At 38.5% G+C, this 20,668-nt stretch overlaps 1 protein-coding gene across 1 annotated transcript; it reads left to right on the plus strand.

The window, feature by feature from the left end:
• The first annotated feature begins 1,578 nt into the window (after positions 1-1,578).
• LOC130246097 (extracellular calcium-sensing receptor) lies at positions 1,579-5,175 on the plus strand. Its single transcript, XM_056478959.1, has 6 exons — positions 1,579-1,799; positions 2,040-2,331; positions 2,735-3,562; positions 3,682-3,909; positions 4,059-4,182; positions 4,265-5,175. The coding sequence occupies exons 1-6, from the start codon at positions 1,579-1,581 to the stop codon at positions 5,173-5,175; spliced, it is 2,604 nt and encodes an 867-aa protein (XP_056334934.1).
• The last annotated feature ends 15,493 nt before the right edge of the window (positions 5,176-20,668 follow it).

Here is a 20,668-nt window from a genome sequence, read left to right on the forward strand (position 1 = left end):
GAGTAGATGATGTTTGCAGCACAGAATGATGATGCATGTCTCCCAAAGATTATGTAAAAGTCACATGAAATTCGACATAACCGTTCACACTGCGGTCACATTGCAAAACATCAGATCTGTGTCTGATTTAATACTACATATAAAAATGGTAAAAATTTGAACTGAAAAGATCAGATTCCATGCGGTTTTGGCTGTTTACACTGTCATTACCTGAGATACATGTGGGCAAAAAAAAAGATGTGAAAAGCAGTGTAAACATAGTCTTACTCAGACTGCAAACTTCATCAGATTTTTTAAATCCCTTATTTGTACGAAATTCATACTTGGCACTAAGATGTGTCAAAGTTTGGGACAATGTTAAGTCAATGCAATGTTTAGTTTTTTTCTTTTGCCCTTGTGGGGCGAAAGTCATAGCACATGGATCCCAATAAATCTGCACGATTTGAACACTGCAGAACTTTTTGTTTGTCCAGAATTAAGAAGAATAGTAATAAGTCAAACCCCACTATTAATAATAATAATTATGACAACAAGTTTAAATTGCATAACAATACGCTTGCTTTCTCAAGCCAAAATAACAAAACATTTAAAACACTATGTCTGTTTCTATCTAAATGTAATTAAAATTTATATTATTGTTATAAATGATTTGTAGTGGCTTCACGGTGGCACAGTGGGCAGCACGATCGCCTCACAGCAAGAAGGTCACTGGTTCGAGTCCTGGCTGGGTCAGTTGGCATTTCTGTGTTGAGTCTGCATGTTCTCCCCATGTTCGCGTGGGTTTCCTCCTTGTGCTCGGGTTTCCCCCACAAGTCCAAAGACATGCGCTATAAGTGAATTGGGTAAGTTAATGTACGTAGTGTATGTGTGTGAATGAGTGTATGGGTGTTTCCCAGTGATGAATTGTGGCTGGAAGGGCATACGCTGTGTAAAATATGTTAGATTTAGTTGGCAGTTCATTCCGCTGTGACGACTCCTAATTAATAAAAGGCCAGTGTAAACAGCATATACCTTCTATTACACATAATTTAAATAGCATCTACCTTCTATTGACACTGAGTGTAAATAGCATAGTAATGTAAATTGATTTTGGTTGCTATTTTGTTTTATAGCATCTGTTTCTATTTGCACTTGTATGTTCTTTCTGGATTGAAAAAAAAGTTAATCCAGAACGTTGTTTAATTTGGAGAAATCATGTTCGTTGTGCCACTATACTTTTTTGTAAGGGTAGATTTTCTATTTTATGTAGGCTGTTAAACAGAAGTAAAAGTGTTTAAACTCAAATGCATGACTGACATCTAGCGGATATCCTGAGGAACAACTGTGATAAGTTCAAGCCATTGTACAAGTAAATATAATTAAACCAGCTCAGCGTATTTAAAGAAACCTTCAGACAATTTCCCTAAGCAGTAATTCAGTGTGCATGGACAAAAAGTTGGGAGGGATGAAATGATGACGTCCAGATTTCCAGGGAGACCCACTTAGCATCACATTTTTCAAGGTGACACTTCATGCAGCCTTTATCATAAATTAGTGCACTAAGTGGGTGAATGGATCAGTCAGGAAAAAAAAAGAGAGATGTGTATCACTCTGTATCTTTCTCTATGCTTGTTCTTTGAACATATCTATGCAGATTCAATCCACAGACTAGGCTCCTGTCAGCTCCAGGGACGTTTCAAACTGAATGGAATGTACCAGGATGGAGATTTTATTCTTGGAGGCCTGTTTCATGTTCACTTTTTCACAGTGTTCCCAGAGCTGAGCTTCAGAATGGAACCACAACAACCATATTGTGAAAAGTAAGTTAGACTGTATATAGTGAGTATATAAGTGAAGAACAACGTTTAAAATTAGAATAAAAAAGCAAACAAATGATTAATAGTGTTATGTTTCAATAACCTTTTTAATCTGTAGAATTTTACAAGGTTCCTCAATGGATGCATGCACTCTGGTGTAAATGCGGATATACTAATAATTAATTGCTTTTAAATTGAAAATTAAAATCTCTTGAAAATTACTACATTTTATTATTATTTTAGATTTAATATGGAAGGCTTACAGCATGCACAAACCATGGCTTTTGCAATAAATGAGGTCAATAAGAATCCAAACCTGCTGCCAAACATCACTCTTGGATACCATCTTTATGACAACTGTGTGATGCTAAGAATGGCGTTCCGGGCTGCTATGTCACTAGCCAGTGGAACAGAGGATTCATTTTCTAACTTCAACTGCACTGGCCCTCCTCCTGTGATTGGAATTGTGGGAGATGCAAGTTCAACTCCTTCCATTGCAATTTCCAGTGTTCTAGGGCTGTTTCGAGTACCTATAGTAAGACTAGAGGATGTGCATTTCACATATTAGTACACACACAGATACACACACACACACACATATATATTAGTCAAGCCTTGGGTTCTTGAAATTGATGGCAAATTCTGACGAAGTAAAGTTACTTTTATTCAACCAGCAAGTTTTTGTTTGTTTGTTTTTGACTGGAAATGAGACAGGCTTCTCCCAAAAATAATAAGATGATTTACAAGAGGCTTTGTTGTGGGAAAAAAACATTTTCTCAGCTTTTATTTACATTTAAACAAAAACTTTGTCAGAATTTGCCATGGGTATGAATAACTTAATAAGACCATATAACTCCTCTGACAAGGTTTTTTGTTGTTTACTTATTTTTATTTATCTGTCATTTGTCTTCTTCTCTTTCTTCATCTCCTGTACTAAGGTTAGTCACTATGCTACCTGCTCCTGTTTGAGTGACAGGAAAAAGTACCCCTCTTTCTTTAGAACGATTCCCAGTGATGCCTTTCAGGTGCGAGCTATGATTCAGATTTTAAAGCATTTTAAATGGACTTGGGTTGGTCTCCTCTACAGCGGTGATGATTATGGTGTCTATGCTGCACAAATGTTCCACAAGGAAATGCAGCTGTCTGGACATTGTGTTGCTTTTTCAGAAATCCTGCCCAACGATCACAATCCCAGAGATATTCAGCGTATAATCAGGGTGATCCGGGGCTCTACAGCAAAAGTGGTTGTTGTTTTTGCCCTTTCATCCTTTCTGATACCTTTAATGGATGAGGTGGTGTTGCAGAACATGACAGGTTGTCAGTGGATTGCAAGTGAAGCTTGGGCCACCTCTCTTGAATACCACACTCCTCGTTTCTTGCCCTTCTTGGGAGGAACACTGGGCATTGCTATTAGGCGTGGAGAGATTCAAGGGCTTCATGAATTCCTACTACGTATTCGTCCCAGCAATGATACAACACAAAATATGCTGAGGATATTCTGGGAAAATCTTTTTGGATGCAGATTTGAAACTGGGGGTAACAAAACAGATCGAGAGCAAGAAAAAAAAGAGTGTACAGGACAAGAGGATCTAAGTACCACAAACACACCTTACACTGATGTTTCAGGGTTGAGGGCTTCTTATAATGTCTATAAAGCAGTTTACGCCCTGGCACATGGACTTCATGACCTGATGCAGTGTGAGGAGGGAAGAGGACCATTCAGTGGCAACAGCTGTGCTGACATAACTAGCCTCAAACCCTGGCAGGTAGATACACAGACAGTTCGGATTCTGTACAGATATACATAGGTTAACTTCATGTGTAAATCCAAAGTTTGTGCTCTATATTAATTTAGATAAACATGTAACACCTGTCCTGTCTACAGTTGGTTCACTATCTACAACATGTGAACTTCACCACAGGCTTTGGGGATCATGTGTCATTTGATAAGAATGGAGATGCTCTAGCCATCTATGATGTGTTAAATTGGCAGCCAAGCTCTGATGGGTCAATAACAGTACACAAGATCGGTGTAGTATATGAAGGGGCAACAACAGGGATGATGCTCACACTGGATGCAGATGCAATATATTGGAACTTTGAGGCCAAAAAAGTAACTAACCTTGTCTGTTCGTAACCCTTTTCATAGATCAGAATTATAGTGAAATCTATTAAGCAAGACAAATGAGAATATAGGCCAGTCTTGTCATGATGTAAAACAGATAAAAACACATGGGTGATAACAGATGGTGTCTATTTCAGCCCCCACTGTCTGTCTGTAGTGAGAGCTGCCCCCCAGGCACCAGACAAGCAACAAGGAAGGGACTTCCTGTCTGCTGTTTTGACTGTTTGCCTTGTGGAGATGGAGAGTTTTCTAATACAAGAGGTAGAAAGTTTATTTTAAACTGTAATATTATCGGAAGATATGTTTTTTTTCTTCTTCTTGGTTTATTGTGTCTTTATGACAGATGCTGTTGAGTGCATGATGTGTCCAAATGAGTTTTGGTCCAGTCCGGATAAGGATCAATGTGTCCCAAAAGAAGTAGAGTTTCTGTCCTATGAGGATCCTCTAGGCATCTCTCTGACCACTGCTTCCCTGATTGGCACCTGCTTCTGTGCTCTTGTGATGATCATATTTGCTCTTCATTATAACACACCCATAGTACGAGCCAACAATTCAGAGCTCAGCTTCCTGCTGCTTTTGTCACTCAAACTGTGTTTCCTGTGTGTGCTGCTGTTCATCGGCCGACCACAGTTGTGGACGTGTCAATTAAGACATGCTGTGTTTGGCATAAGCTTTGTTCTTTGTGTCTCCAGCATTCTGGTCAAGACTATGGTGGTAATAGCTGTGTTTAAGTCCTCTCGGCCTGAGGGCAAAGGAGCAATGAAATGGTTTGGAGCAGTTCAACAAAGATGCACAGTTCTGGTCCTCACGGCCCTCCAGGTTGTGATATGTGCAGTCTGGTTATCAACTGCCTCTCCAATGCCCCATAAAAACAACCATTACTTCCGCTCTATAATAGTATATGAATGTGCCATTGGCTCAGTGGCTGGTTTTTCTCTGCTGTTGGGATACATTGGACTGTTGGCAGCAGTAAGTTTCCTGTTCGCCTTCATGGCAAGAAATCTCCCAGATAATTTTAATGAGGCAAAGTTCATCACTTTTAGCATGTTGATTTTCTGTGCTGTGTGGATTGCATTTGTTCCAGCATATGTGAGTTCCCCAGGAAAATACGCAGTGGCTGTAGAGATTTTTGCCATATTAGCTTCTAGTTTTGCATTATTATTGGCCATATTTGCCCCAAAGTGCTACATCATCATGTTACATCCAGAGAGAAACACTAAAAATGCCATAATGGGAAGAGAAACAAATAGTTGATAAGTTATTGTGATGTAAAAAATATTAACTCTAATTTTCTCTGGCTTATTTGGTAATATTTTAATTATTAACCTCTTTTTGTTTAGTTTAAAATAACCTGGTAATGAATTTATTTATAAACTTATTCATATTGAAATGGAATTATTTGTCTGCATCATGGGTTTACCACCTATATTCATCCTTATTGCTTGATTAGATTAATGAAACAAATGAGAACAGCTTCATTATAAAGATACATTAACATTTATGTTTTATTTAATATCAGTGTGTCATTACTATGTACAAATGCATTTGAATTACATAAATAATGTCAAGTGATGTTTGTTGTCCTTCTTCTATATGTCATGATATAAAAGTAATAAAATGTTTTACAAGACCACAATATTTCATATACTGTAGATATTGACAAAGCAAAATGTTCCTTCTGCCATGTGTTTTTTTTTTTTTTTTGGTATTCCAACTATGAATTGAATCACAAAAATTCATGATAAATACTTTAAGTACAATTTATTTTACAGTGTTAATGTTTTCCTATTATTTTGTTTATAAAATATAAAATATATATCTGCACGGACACAATTGAAGTCAGAATTAATAGCCCCCATTTATTTTTCCCCCAATTTCTGTTTAACAGAGAGATTTTTTTCAACACATTTCTAAACATAATAGTTTTAATAACTCCTTTCTAATTTATTTCATCTTTACCATGATGGGATATTTTTCAAGACACTTCTGTACAGCTTAAAGTGACATTTAAAGGCTTAACTCGCTTAATTAGGTTAAATTGTATAAAAATGGTTTGTCTGTAGACTATCGAAAAAATTCTGACTTCAACTGTATATATACATATGTGTGTATGTGTGTATACAGACAAATTATTCATATCCCTGAAGTATGAAGTTTTGCAGGCATGACTGTAAGTACTACTGTACACCTACTTATGATGAAATTAATTTATGCAAAAATTTGAGATACTCGTAGCCTGTGTCACATCCTGTCTTCCTTGTGTGTTTGTTTTCACTATGTGACCATCCCCATGTACTACTTTGTTCTAGTTCCCGCCATGTCATTATGTTCATCACCTTCACTTGTGTTCATCCCCTGTTTGTAATTATTGTCATTATGTTCCTGACCCTTTAGTTTCATTCAGGTCCGGTATTCTGTCTACATTGATGTCTGTTTTCACCCCATGTTCTTCCTGTGTTCATCCGTGTAAGTGTTATCAATAAATCTACGTGTTTCGATAATCCTGTGCCTTCCTGTAGTGATTCCAGGCGTTACAGCCTAAAATTAGGCTAAAATTTACATCTACTTATAACCAATAACTACAATTCTTAAATGCAGGGCTTAAAGTATTCCGGCACCAAGAAAAACTATATATTTTGGAGCCTGCAGTTTAATTAGGGATGCTCAAAATAACCGATTAACCGTTAACCAAAAGGGTGCGTTTGTAACCGATTAATGGTATCAGTTAAATGATTAAAAATACATACTTTATTTATTTTTAAAGTTTGGCTGCATAAGGGGCAGATATCTGCTGAGTGGTTTACTAATGGCCATGAATGGTTTTACGCGCTACTTGGGCACCCTGGGCATCTCGCATTTTGCCATTGCACGCTGTGTGCTCGAGCGGAAAAAGCGTTTTACCTCAATCGCGTCTTTTTCATTCTTCAGGCAACTGAAGGCAGAGCAGGGTTTCTGTTGAGATGACAGCAGGGTTTGGGCTGTCAAGGCGACTATGGCAAACTTTTAATGATGGAGGAGAGACTTGTGGTCGCTGTTTCAAGTTATCCAGAGTTACTTCATAGATCTAGAAAATCACAATATTATTAAAATTACAATTACAACATCGACAGCAACATGACTCGTGCACAATAGACCAGCTGATTCAGTCGTTTCCTAGAGACATACAAAAAGCACCGTGCTTCTTTTTTTCTTGTCACACATTTTCCGTTTTGTTGCCAAGGACTACATTTATGAATATAACGTTAGATGTGATACAGCAAGTTTAGGTTCAGACATGAATCTCATTGGAAAACCTAATGTTACCTCACATTTTGCATTCGTGGCGAACGAAAAAAGGCGAACCAATAATTTGGATGAAGCTATTTGTAGGGCTTGTTTAAAAAAAAGTTTAAAATGGACAAACATGTCGAATCTCCAGAGCCATCTGCGGTCATGTCACCCAGCCACGCCACCCAGCCAGCCATCTCCGGTCTCCATCTTCTGAACACAAACGCCCAGCTAGTCAGCCAGGCATCACAGAGCGCAGAAGCCTTTTCAAAAATGGCCAAATACAAAAGAGAAAGTGATAAATAGTAGATGTTGACAAGAAATGGAGCAGCATATTTGGTAGTTGAGAACGCGCCGTTCCGCAGTGTAGAGCCTGCTTTCCGAGAAATGGGGGCGGCTGAGCAAGATACCCTCTCTTTGCCACTATTGCGAAAAAGTATCTGCATTTGCGCTACAGGCACGCCTTCTGAACGGGTGTTCAGTGCTGCTGGAAACATTTTAACCCCAATTAGGCTGGTGCTTAAACCGGACAAAGTCAACATGTGTCAAAATATGAATAGAAAACAAATAGAAAACAAAAGGCGGGGAGACGCTGTTTTTTTCAACATCTGACTTATATTGTTATATTGTTTTTGTTATTATTATTAGTTACTATTTGTAATATTATTGATTAGTAAAGTGTCATTGTAGGCTATTTGTGAAATTCTTAAAATGTAATGTTTAATTGTTATTACACTGTTTCGAGCAGTTACAGTTATTTAATATTTAACTACATAATTTATAGGCTGTATTGTGTTGTTTTATCAATGAAAGTTAAACAATAAACATGTATGTTTCTATGGATATTTTAGCACAATACTTTGGTCTTTATTATTTCTTAATTTTTACATATTACGTAAATTAACTTATGTAGGCTACTTGGGGACAGAGGTGTAGTTTGTTGGTGGTACAGGAGGAACATTTTGCCAGTGAATATTGTCCCCATCATTTAAAATAAATAAATGAAACACCTCCGGAAAAGATGCAATGAAGGAAAAGCATGCTCTTAATCATTCTTCATAATCTGATTCGTAGCCTACATGCAATAAACCTATATTGCGCCAACAAGAACAAGCTCTAAAAGTCAAAGTCTAAAGCGAGAGGAGTTATTGATAAGTTATTAATATTAGTTGTTAATACTAATGATCATAAACATGACCTGTGTTGTATGATAAATGTCGTCACGGTGTCGTGTCTGCGATCTTTTCTGGTTAATGAACAGATAATCCATGTTATCGCCGTCTTCCCAACCAGGGGCCTGTTTCAGTACGGAGGTTCAACCAACTTTAAACTTGAACTCTGAGTTGATTTACAGAGAGATTAAAAACTCTGAGTTTAGCATAATTTTACATCTAAAGTATTTAAATACTTAAGTATAATAAAATAATTGATGTAATGTGTGACGTTTATAAAATTTTTACACACGTTCCCACTTTTATACACGTTGATCAGTTTTAATAGGTTTAAAATTGCACTTGTGTGTGTCTGCCTTTATTATTGATCAAGTGATAGAGGTTGATATGACATTTAGAATGTAAGCAGAACTAAACAATAGTTTTTAGAAAGAATAATAATCCCATTAATCTAGTAACAGTACATGTCCCTGTCGAAGGTCAGTGAATTTAAGCGAATTATTTATTAAAAAAGGACAAGCCATTCTCATACGTGACTTTGTTCTTTGTGTGACTGAAATGTAGGCAATAGCTATGTTTCCATCCAAATATTTTAATTAAATGTATGCAAAACTGGAATAATGCATAAAAGATGTGCGAATAAAGCAGCGTTTCAATCCAATCAATCAAAGAGAACAAAATTTACACTCCCTGATAAAACGGGCGCCAAATATCAACAGTAAAAACAGAATTTACTGCGGTAGACGAAGGTGCGTCAATCTTTTCTTTATTTAATAAATGTACTTGCACCTCAGAAGACAATGCTATCTCTTATAACAAACATTTTTTGATGCACATACTGTAATTTGTTCAGTAAAAGTGTTTCCGTCATAGTTTAGGCACATCTTTTCGGTCTAATAAAAGTTTATCCAACTCAGTTATGCTCCTGTTTTTTATGCATATTTTCAAAAGTTATTTGCATCATGATGTTTCCATCAATCGTTTTTATGCGCATCTCCAAAATGAGCATTAAAATAGGTGGGTGGAAACGTAAGACTAAGGCGAGAAATACCGCTTTGTCTTTAAAAAAGGGGACGAGACGACAGAAACTCTTGAGTTTAGAGATTAAAACCTGCTACTGACCAGGTTAAGTAGTAAGTTACCACAATAACTGACTCTGAGTTAAAATTACCTCTCTTTCAGAAACAGACTTGACTTAACCTGCTTTCTTGAATTTAACAAACCTGCCATTTTAAGTTTTCACTTAACCTCCTTTCTTAAACGGGCCCCAGATTTTCATCCACAGTTTCCGCTTTTGTTTCTTCTCAAACAATAAAGTATCGCTATATAAGCAGGCCCAGCAACAGGATGTCATAATTGAGGGGGCATTTTAATCCTATTGCACTTGACTGGCCGATCATCTTTAAACTCAAAATGCATTTTTTTAAGTGTCCTAACTTGAGACTGCTGCTGTAGAATGGGATGTTTCTTTACACAACTATAAGCTTAAAGTGAGCTTAAAATAAAAGCAAATATTTTAAGGGTTCTGCGTTTCGTCAATTTTATAGCTTAATAATAATAATAATAATAATGAATATAATAAATTATATTATTATTTATAGTGTAGATATTTTTATTAGTCTACATTAATATTAATGCCTTACTGAAAAACTAATGTGAAAATGACTGGCAGCTGCGTCTCTGCTAAAATTAATTTAACAGCAAATTTCTTTTCATTTCATTTTTTTCCTTTATAGCTGGAGAGTTGTATTTAATGAATTAGTTAAGCAAAACATGAAATGAATTAGACTACGCGCCTTCTTGTTATCCACTAGTCCAGTTTTCTCCTGTGTAAGTTTAGAGTGCGCCTCCACCAGGTGCGCATTTACGCCTACACAATAGACCAAATCAAAGCAGATCTAAAGTCCAGCGCAGAGCGCGTTAGTTGTGCGCCTCGCTTACACATTGCTTAATACACAGAGGATGTACAGCAATACGCAAATATCTTTACAAATAAAAAAAAAATTAAAGGATTAAAATATTACAAAAAATAATATTTTATAGCCTACATAAATATAAAAACCACCACCTCCATGCCTTCATCACGGGGGGCTTTTTTGTTTAGTGACAATTTGCTTTTGTATAATGGTATCATTATTAGCAGTATTATTTATTATTTGCATATTTATATTTGTTTTATTAAAAACAAGCTTAGATTTGCCCACCTCTCAGGTTTTAGACCATATGGGGCATAGCATGTGTATTTAGATATATATCTCAGATTTTTTACCACAATTCGTTATAATTGTTCATTAATTCGTTTGCTGGAAATTAGAACTGAATTTAGAAATAGTTTTGAAACTAAATTTGCACTTAAAAAAAATGAAATTAATTATGTATAGGCTAATGGATGCCTAGTCTGTGCCTACAAGAAGTTTCCTTATCCATGAGAGTGAAAGTGAAAGTAAAGAATGAGGAGCCTCATCTCTCATTCTAGTGAAACGCTCAGTTTTTCCACTAACAAAGTCTGTCATGTAAATAGCAAATGCCCTATGGTTTATTCTCAAAAAACACCTATAACTCAGGGAATAAGCTCAACCCTGTTAGACCATGCACCATGGTGCAAAGCGGATTTTTCCATCCTTAAAATAGCAAAAGTGGATTCTGACACGCCCTTAATGCTTTTGCGCCCTGTGCTTTGGGCCTGGATAGAGGCCCTTGATGTTCATTGTCATTTTCCTTCATCACACGCAGCGCACACACACGAACCACGAGTGAGACAGAGGAAATAAGTCATAATCATAAGACATAATCTTTAATGTAATAACTTTTATTAAAAATGTTGACTGAGGTTTTGTGAAATAATAATTACAGCGGAGCATTAATTAAATGCATATTTCCTGTGAAGCGATCGATTTGAGGTAGCCTAATATTTTTATTTGACAGAAGAAAAAAACCTGATTGGACAAACAGCAGACCCTCAGCCTCCTCCACTGAACCAGCTCCATCTTCTGGTCCAAATGTCTTAAAAGGAGAGTTTGCAGGACTTACAATCCAGAAAAAAAAAAAAAAAAAAAAAGTGATAATGGCCTTGATTTCACTTCTAATCTTCAGTTTAGCAGTTCAGTTCATTAGCATTTTATAGCACTTGTTATTTAAGCACTTTAAGTGTAACGAGGAGACTGACACGGAGGGATCCATTATGCAGTATTTATTAGTCACAGTCAAACACAAACATCCAATACGCACTAAAGTGTGAACACATCAACAGTAATCAATAATGGTCTTGGGACTGGCGGCTGACAGACACAGAGTGATTTACCAAGCATAGATCAGTGGCAGGCAGAGTGGTTCAGAATCCGTTAGACAGGCTTGGGTCGAGGGCAGGCAGCGTGGTTCAGAGTCCGTGTATAAAGCAAGGGTCGTGGGCAGGCAGAAGGCAACTCAGTCAGAAACAGTCCGGGGTTATTCTCAGAAGATCAGACAGGAAAGACCGCTCAGTAATGCTGGCCGGGGCTAAACAAGACTTTGCAATGAACTGGTGTTTGAGTGTGGCTTATATAGGGAGCGTGGGTCGTTAACTAGATTCAGTTCAGGTGTGTGCACAATCAGTTTAGATGGATGATGTAATGCTTAAAAGTCCGGGGATGGTGATCTCTGCTGGCCAGTGAGGGGAATGACTGGGACCGAGTCGGTAACATTAAGCTCTATCGTTTAGAAGAAAACACTTTATATGACATTACTTTTAAATAAATGGTGCAAAGCATGATCATTGAAGAGAGTCTTTCTCAGTCTCAGTTTACCATTTTTAAGCACTTTAAGCTATATTTACTTTATTTTTATTATTATCGTTAATATTTGAAGTTCTTCTGTGAAGTTTCTCCTTAACAATTAATTTAGTTTATTCAATTCACCTATAGCGCATATTTTTGGACTTGTGGGGAAACCAGAGCACCCAGAGGAAAAGCACGCGAACATGGGGAGAACATGCAAACTCCACACAGAAATGCCAACTGACCCAGCCGGGGCTCGAACCAGCGACCTTCTTGCTGTGAGTCGATCATGTTACCTACTGTGACGCCCCTCTATTGAACTGTTGAGAGAGAAAAAAGCCCAGTTGGCAACAAATCCTTAAATACTAGAACCACCATGGGATATTTTGTGTTTTTTCCTCCCCATGGCTATTTTTCAAATGTACAAAAAAAGATATTAAAAAAAAGTAAAAACATTAAAATCTCACAGTCATTGACATTCCTCTATGCTAAAAATGTGTAGATAAAACAGATTAAAAAACAGGGCATTTATACCTACATATAAGGGCCAACGGGTTAGATTTAGCCAGCAAATAATGCCTGTATTTATGCGCCATCATTTTCAGACTACTTATTTTTAAAGGACACCTATGGTGAAAAATCTACTTTTCAAGCTGTTTGGACAAAAATGTGTGTATGTATAGTGTATAAACTGTCCTATTGGGGTGAAATAAACACACCCAGTCCTTTTTTTTTCAAATTTAACAACATAAAAACAGTGGACCAATTCGAGCTGTTTTCAGATCGACCGCAACTTTACGTAGGAGAGCGGTCCCCTCGCCCACCAATATTGATTGACAGCTTCGCGCATTAACATGTCCAGTAGTCACGTGCATAATCATATAATCAAGACAGGACGAGCGCAAAGCAGCCGGGAATAAAAGGTGTGTTCAGTTCGCTAGGATCATTAATCATCATCAAACATGATCAAGAGTGAGTTTCACATGTTTAAACTTGACTTTTCTTCCCATAGACCTCCATTCATACGCACGCGAATGCGTCAGACCGGAAACACAGGGTCATGACCTCTCTGGACAGAAATTTAAAACATAGAGCAATCGCTCGCTTTATTAATGTCTAATCATCTTGTTTAATCCCGCCCCTTTTCGCTGCGCCGCACGACAGAATTTCGCACACACAAAGCCCAGTGTGACCGTAGCTTTAGTCATGATTTTAATACTTAAGCTACGGTCACACCAGGCTTTGTGTGTGCGAAATTCTGTCGTGCGCGCTGCGAAAAGGGGCGGGATTAAACAAGCTTATTAGACATTTAAAAAAGCAAGCGATTGCTCCATGCTTTAAATTTCTGTCCAGAGAGGTCCTGTTTTGTTCCTCGATTGGTCTCATGCAGTCAAGTGATGCGATTTCGCAGGTTAGAGTTCACCAAGCTTGAACTTTGCACTGCAGCAACCTGCGAAACTCGACGCATGACCCTGCGTTTCCGGTCTGACGCATTCGCGTGCGTATGAATGGAAGTCTATGGAAGGAAAAGTCAAGTGTGACCGCACCTTTATTCATTAATTATTAGCTCATGCTGTCGAGCAATTAGGTAACTAATTAAGTGTTGACTTATGTATTTGAATCTGAGCGCTGCCACTCAGTCAGCTGTTCCTCAGTGAACACCTTCATTCACATCAGCTGATGAAAGCTGCAATAGCACATGGAGCAATCGCTCGCTTTTTTAAATGTCTAATCATCTTGTTTAATCCCGCCCCTTTTCGCAGTGCCGCACGACAGAATTTCGCACAGGCAAAGCCCGGTGTGACCGTAGCTTAAGATATAGAGCTATGGTCACACTGGGCTTTGTGTGTGCGAAATTCTGTCGTACGGCGCTGCGAAAAGGGGCGGGATTAAACAAGATAATAAGACATTTAAAAAAGCCAACGATTGCTTAATATTTTAAATTTCTGTCCAGAGAGGTCCTGTTTTAATCCTGAATTGGTCTCACGTAGTCAAGTGATGCGATTTCGCAGGTCAGAGTTCACCAAGCTTGTACTTTGCACCGCAGCAACATGCGAAACTTGACGCATGACCCCGCGTTTCCGGTCTGACGCATTCGCGTGCGTATGAATGAAAGTCTATGGAAGGAAAAGTCAAGTGTGACCGCAGCTTAACATAGGAAGATATTCAGCTGAGTTAAGTTTGTTAGTGAGCTGTAGAAGTCTCACTGTACCTGACGGAGAGATCGCTAATGACGGCTGAGAGAGAGAGAGAGAGGCTCCACTCTCCCTCAGAGCAGCGCAGCAGTGGGGGAGGGGAGCTGCTCTCTCTCTGCTCAATCAATTAATGAACTCTCATTAACAGCAAACAGCTGATTGACACTCAATGCACGATCATAATCACTAATAACATTCACAGTTCAGTTTCCTATTATATTTGACTCAGTTTTAAAACTTTTTTTTTTAATTAAAAAAAAGTATTTATTCTTAAAGCAGCATCGTGAATGCATCATGACCTATAAACAACCTTAAAATAATGTTGTATATAATAATTATAACATAAGTTACAATACATTATAATACTTTATACTTTTAACTACATATTTGTTCTCATAGCTTTCAAGAGTAAGCTGGATTAAACAGCAGAGTAAAACTGTATACTTTACATCTGCACAGTACTGAGCTGCATCATACTTTACACTTTCCCACACTGTCCTTGATTTTATTTCAAGGCAGATGTCTTCAACAGGTGTTTAAAGAGCCCATATTATACATGAAATAGGGTCATATTTAGGTTGTAAGGGTCTCCAACAACAGTCTAATATGCATGCAAGATCATAAAACACTTTGATGGTCTTATAATCTGCATTTATTTTTACCTAATTATCCCAACGACTCCCATATGAATCGTTCAGCGATTCATTTGTTCCCAAACCCCTCCTCAGCGCGAAGCTAATCTGCGCTGATTGGACCGATGACAGCCTGCTGCGATTGGTCGACAGTGACAGGCTTCAGCACGAGACAGAGTGAAATGCCCAGCTGGTAATCAACTATATAAAAGTAGTCACAGTGCACACGCGCTTCATAGTGTAAGGCTTTTTTCACACACACACACACGCACACACACACACACAACCCTCCTCAGAAGAACTGGGGAGATCGACGCGAGTCTCTCTCTCTCTCTCTCTCTCTCTCTCTCTCTCCCTCTCCCTCTCCCTCTCTCTCTCTCACACACACACACACAACGCTCCTCAGAAGAACTAGGGAAAGCGACGCGAGTCTCTCTCTCTCTCTCTCTCTCTCACACACACACACACACACAATGCTCCTCAGAAAAACTAGGGAAAGCGACGCGAGTCTCTCTCTCTCTCTCTCTCTCACACACACACACACACACAACGCTCCTCAGAAAAACTAGGGAAAGCGACGCGAGTCTCTCTCTCTCTCTCTCTCTCACACACACACACAACGCTCCTCAGAAGAACTAGGGAAAGCGACGCGAGTCTCTCTCTCTCTCTCTCTCACACACACACACACACACACACAACGCTCCTCAGAAGAACTAGGGAAAGTGACACAAGTCTCCTAGCTTACGATCGATCGCCATAGCAACGACAAACGGCAGTGGAACGCGAGCTCACAAAAGCCTTTAAAGTTAAATCCGTAAACAAAGCGGCACGCGTCGCGTTTTTAACGTGGCTTACATGTGATAAGAGAATATAAAGAGTAACCGCGTGTACTGTACCAGGTTAACAACTCATCTTTGGGTAGAGACTGTCAATATTATCCATCTGAGCACAGCGTGACTTCATTCGACCGGCGGCGTCTGTGTGTGTGTGTCTAGTGTTTTTTCTGTGTTAGTGGGCGGGGCCGCAGGTTTCAAATCTCCCTGGTTTGCGCGCGTAACTACTGGCGAGGCTTGTGTTTCGTGGCTGCGTCATCGCGAAACACCTAATGACTCGTTATCAAGGCGACTCGTTTGAAGCACTATGAGTCGACTCTTTTATAGATGAATCAATAGTTTTAAACACTGTACACTTACAGATTTAAGCCTTAGCTGGATATTTCACTTCACTTAGAGCTGTGTTACACACTACATGGAAGGGCATTTTCAAAAACCCATAATATGGGCTCTTTAAGTTTGACTACATTGACTGCTATAAGAATTACCAGGAGGGGCGCTGTTGCTGACACACACACACACACACACACACACACACACGCACACACACGCACGCGCACACACACACACACACACACACACACAGCAGACTCTACACCTGTAAGCTGAGCTGGCCTTCATCAGCTCACAGTCACTGTGTGTATTTAAAACATCATATATTCATACATATTTATAAATATTAAAACACTTTCCCACACAGCCTTGGCTTTATCTAATGGGAAATGTTTTAAACAGTTGTTGATATCTTGGGGCTGTTTAAAAGAACATAAACTTCTCTTACTTTACATGAATCAGACAAATCCACTTAAAATCATTATGACCACATCACAGAACATTTCTCTGGTGGTATAATGCATCATACTCTTAAAGGCTTTGACCACAATTAGGCAAGTATTATAATGCATTGTAAGTTGTGAATATTTATCAGCTCAGATGCATTGTTAAATTATAAAGAGGCAAACAGAACTTTGTTTGAAAAATGTGTTCACTTCACCTCTAATCTCGCTGTTTTTACTTTTTAGCATGATATCTAAGAGACATGTAAATGTTCTCTGTGTTAGATTAATAAATTAATAGCTAGATTATTAGTTTTCTTTCATCTTTAAGTAAATGTAAAAATGTTTAATTACAGATGACAAAAAAGAAAAAAACAAGAGTGATGAGGGGGAGCAAGATGGACAAGAGAGATGAGGAAGAGGAAACAAGCAATGCTTCTTATTTTGTTAGTGACATCTCTACAGAGGTAAGTTAAATGTTTCTAAAGTATAATCAAAAGATTTTTCCCCAAGAAAATGACATAAGCAATAAATATGAAGGCCTCATTTTGATCCTCTGTGAGTACACAGCCCCAGTGCCTGTCAATAAGTGATGTTTTATAAACAAATTTGGGAAGGAGCAGTCTTTGACGAGGCTAATTCATCAACCTCACAATCATTCTATTATCCAATCAGCTCAAGAGGAAACCCCTATGAATATTCAAACACGTCATACCTCCGTTTTCTCTTGACTTCAGCGTTGGTACATCCAATCACTGTAACCTTGTCCAAACAGCAAATTTCCATGAGGATGACACGGCTCCTCCTGCAAACTCCAAGCCGATGTCTAGCGCACCAGTACTCGGCAGAGCATATCAACAGAGGTCGCGGTCTTAACTTGGGCCTGTCACGCCGCCGCTCCTGCAGACGCCTGCAACAAACCTGAGCCGCGCCCCAGTTTCGGCAACCACCGGCACAGATCAATCGAGTGCGCTTAGCACGGCGAAGCGCCACCATCGGCCAATTCGCCATGACAGCTCGAGCACGTTTCTGCTACGGCCCCATCCATCCCCCAGCATGGAGCATTTCCACTAACTCACAGCGGGAATCTGCCTTACTACCGCCCGCAATGCCACTGCTTTTGTGGTGCGCCAAATTTAGGAATAACAAGCCTATTATTCCCTCGTGGTGCTTGCAGATTAACCTGGTAAAAACTGCTTGTATATACATTAATCACATGTGCACCGTTTCAAGGTCGCATCATTTTAATGAATTCAGTTACTGTTTATTGTTATAGTGTCTGTAGCGTACTACTTCGACATCAGAGGCAAACACTACAGTTTTACACCTGTGTAGCGCAGGACAAGGCAGTCAAGAGCAATCGATTGCCGATCACAACGCCGTGTATAGACTTTACTCCATAGATTCATCGTCTAGGTACTTAACATGTATAAACTTAAAAATGTTATTACCGTAAACAAAGACATAATCTTTGTTCTGCAAGTGAAACAATTAATGAATTGTGTTAAAAATAAAGAAGAAAGAAAATAATAAGTAATAGACATATATATAAAATAAATTGCTTAAATTTAATAAATAAATATAAAGCAATCACACCAAGCTGATAAGCAATTTCAGCTCAGAAATCATCCAGAATCACACGTCTAGCTTACCCCATCTGTTTTCACAGCAATTTAACTTGCTATTTCACTCGATCTAAATGAAGTAACTCCTTTCAAAACCTTTGGCTACTCCTCAACGCTCCTTGCACTACCTTAAGTTCCTTTAATTCTATCATTTAAGTTTTTCATAGAAATTAATTGGAAAAGTCAGTGGAAATGCCCCATCATTGCCCCCTTTTACTATTTTAACCCCTAAGCCTTTTCTAATCCTTGGTCTTTAATCCCACCAAGGCATTATATCATTAGGTTGCCGCTGCTAGTAGTAAATTTACGTACACAGTAACTGCTGAAATTGACTGACTGAAATTTAAGCACAGTGACTGCTCCCACTGGAGACACACACGCTATTGCGTACTACTGCAAGTGCAGTGACCACTCCTACGGGAGACGCACACCCTATTATCATGCACCACCGCAAGCGCAGTGATCGCTCCTATAGGTGTCGCACACCTTATTATTATCCATCACTGCAAGCGCAGTGACAAGTCCTACAGGAGAAGCACACCTTATTATTATGCACCTCTGCAAGTGCAGTGACCACTCCCACTGCATACGTACACCTTATTACACACCACTGCAAGTGCAGTGACCGCTCCCACTGGAGACGCACACCTTATTATTATAATCCACTGCAAGTGCAGTGACCGCTCCAACTGAAGACGTACACCTTATTATTATGATCCACTGCAAGTGCAGTGACCGCTCCAACTGGAGACGTACACCTTATTATTATAATCCACTGCAAGTGCAGTGACCGCTCCAACTGGAGACGTACACCTTATTATTATAATCCACTGCAAGTGCAGTGACTGCTCCTCAGGAGACGCATTCATGTTTTAATCTTGGTATAATATAAATAAATTGCTTTTGTGAGCACTGTGATCACTGCAGAGTCCACTCTCGCTGACGCCGTATGCCTGAACTTCTGGCTCTATTCACAGCAAGCTGATCATATGGAAATGTGATTTGTAAAGTACTTAGTCAAAATACACTGACATGATTGACTTGTCTCACTACTATTGGTTATTTAACATTTAGCATAATCAATACTAAACTAGTTTTATTGCTTTAATATAGAGGCTCCGTCTACCTCTTTAAAAGCATCACTTGTGTTTTTAGCCAGTCATCATCAGCTTTGTGGTTGTCACGCCCCTACACACACATGCCAGTCATCATCAGATATTACCATCATCAGTTGGTAATGGTGTAGTAGTGCAGGAAACCGTCATTTATTTCTCGTTTATTCATAATTCCATTATTCCCATCCCATCGTCATTAGGATTATTATAAATTTTCCATTGAAAGTTGTTGTGCACCTCTCTAGTCAATATATCTGGCCCATCCAATGAACACAAGAATGCACAGTAATCTTTTTAAGAAACTTTATTCAGATCAAATCTGCAAATGCGTTTGAAGACCCACAACCAGAGAAAAATGATCACAATGTGAAATCTGTCAAATCATCCTACTGTAGATGTATTTAGCTGTATCCCTGGACTAGGTACTAGCACTTAAATACAGTAATAATTTAACACTTTTTAAATGTGGGTTGACTTATAAGCAGCATCGCTTCTGCCTGGAGAGTTTTTGTTACCAATTCTGCCTTCCAACATTGAGTTGCCTGTTGTGATTTCCAGAAGACTCTTATTATGAAGACACATGTCCATTGTCCATGTGCCTCTGTCAGCCACCAGCGTCACCTCACTCAAACTGGTCAGTATCTGGTAGTTTATTTCAGTGTGTTGTAGAATCTTCCTGTTAGATAATAAATGAACAGTGTTTTGTGCTGTTGTGATTCCGGAAGACTCTGATAATGAAGACACATGTCTCCGTACCTCTGTCAGCCACAAGCATCACCTCGCTCAAACTGGTCAGTATCTGGTAGTTTACTTTAGTGTGTTGCAGATGGGCTGGGCGATATTCAAAACAAAATGTATTACAATATCATGTTTCATATCATTCGATACCAATAATTATTGAATTTTTTTTTTTATACATTTAGGAATATAAGGATTTTTTTATGTAACCACTTTATTTTAATTTACCAACATTACTAAGGCAGATAGTTTTAATAGCATTTAACTATGCTAACTATAAAACATTTAAACAAAATATCTCATAAACATACGTGTTAAAGAGACACTTAAACTTGATAAATATTATATATTATATTTATATATATATATTATATATAAATGTTAAGTGCAATGGTGAAGCGTAAACGCTGAACAATCAAAGCAAACTTTAAGGTAGATCAACATCTGTAAGTTGTGAATAATAATGATACCGTAAACCTCAAACTCTGTGAACAACACAAATTAGGATCATCAAATCTGAGCTTTAGTAAAGGAACTAACCGTCATTATTCAAACACACACTGCAACATTAAAAATGGTGAAGTTAAATGATTACAATACCCCTATGCTGAAACTCTTTCAGATGGGGAGCTAGGGGCTGTG

Source organism: Danio aesculapii, chromosome 18 (assembly GCF_903798145.1).
Source record: "Danio aesculapii chromosome 18, fDanAes4.1, whole genome shotgun sequence".
NCBI classification, from domain to species: Eukaryota; Metazoa; Chordata; class Actinopteri; order Cypriniformes; family Danionidae; genus Danio; species Danio aesculapii.

What these genes read in the sequence shown, in the direction of transcription:
- LOC130246097 (XM_056478959.1), top strand. Translation starts at nt 1,579, where the DNA reads ATGTGTATCACTCTGTATCTTTCTCTATGCTTGTTCTTTGAACATATC. An exon ending in CTAGCCTCAAACCCTGGCAG is followed by an intron (nt 3,563 to 3,681) that starts GTAGATACACAG and finishes TCCTGTCTACAG; the next exon opens with TTGGTTCACTATCTACAACA. An exon ending in GGAACTTTGAGGCCAAAAAA is followed by an intron (nt 3,910 to 4,058) that starts GTAACTAACCTT and finishes TGTCTATTTCAG; the next exon opens with CCCCCACTGTCTGTCTGTAG.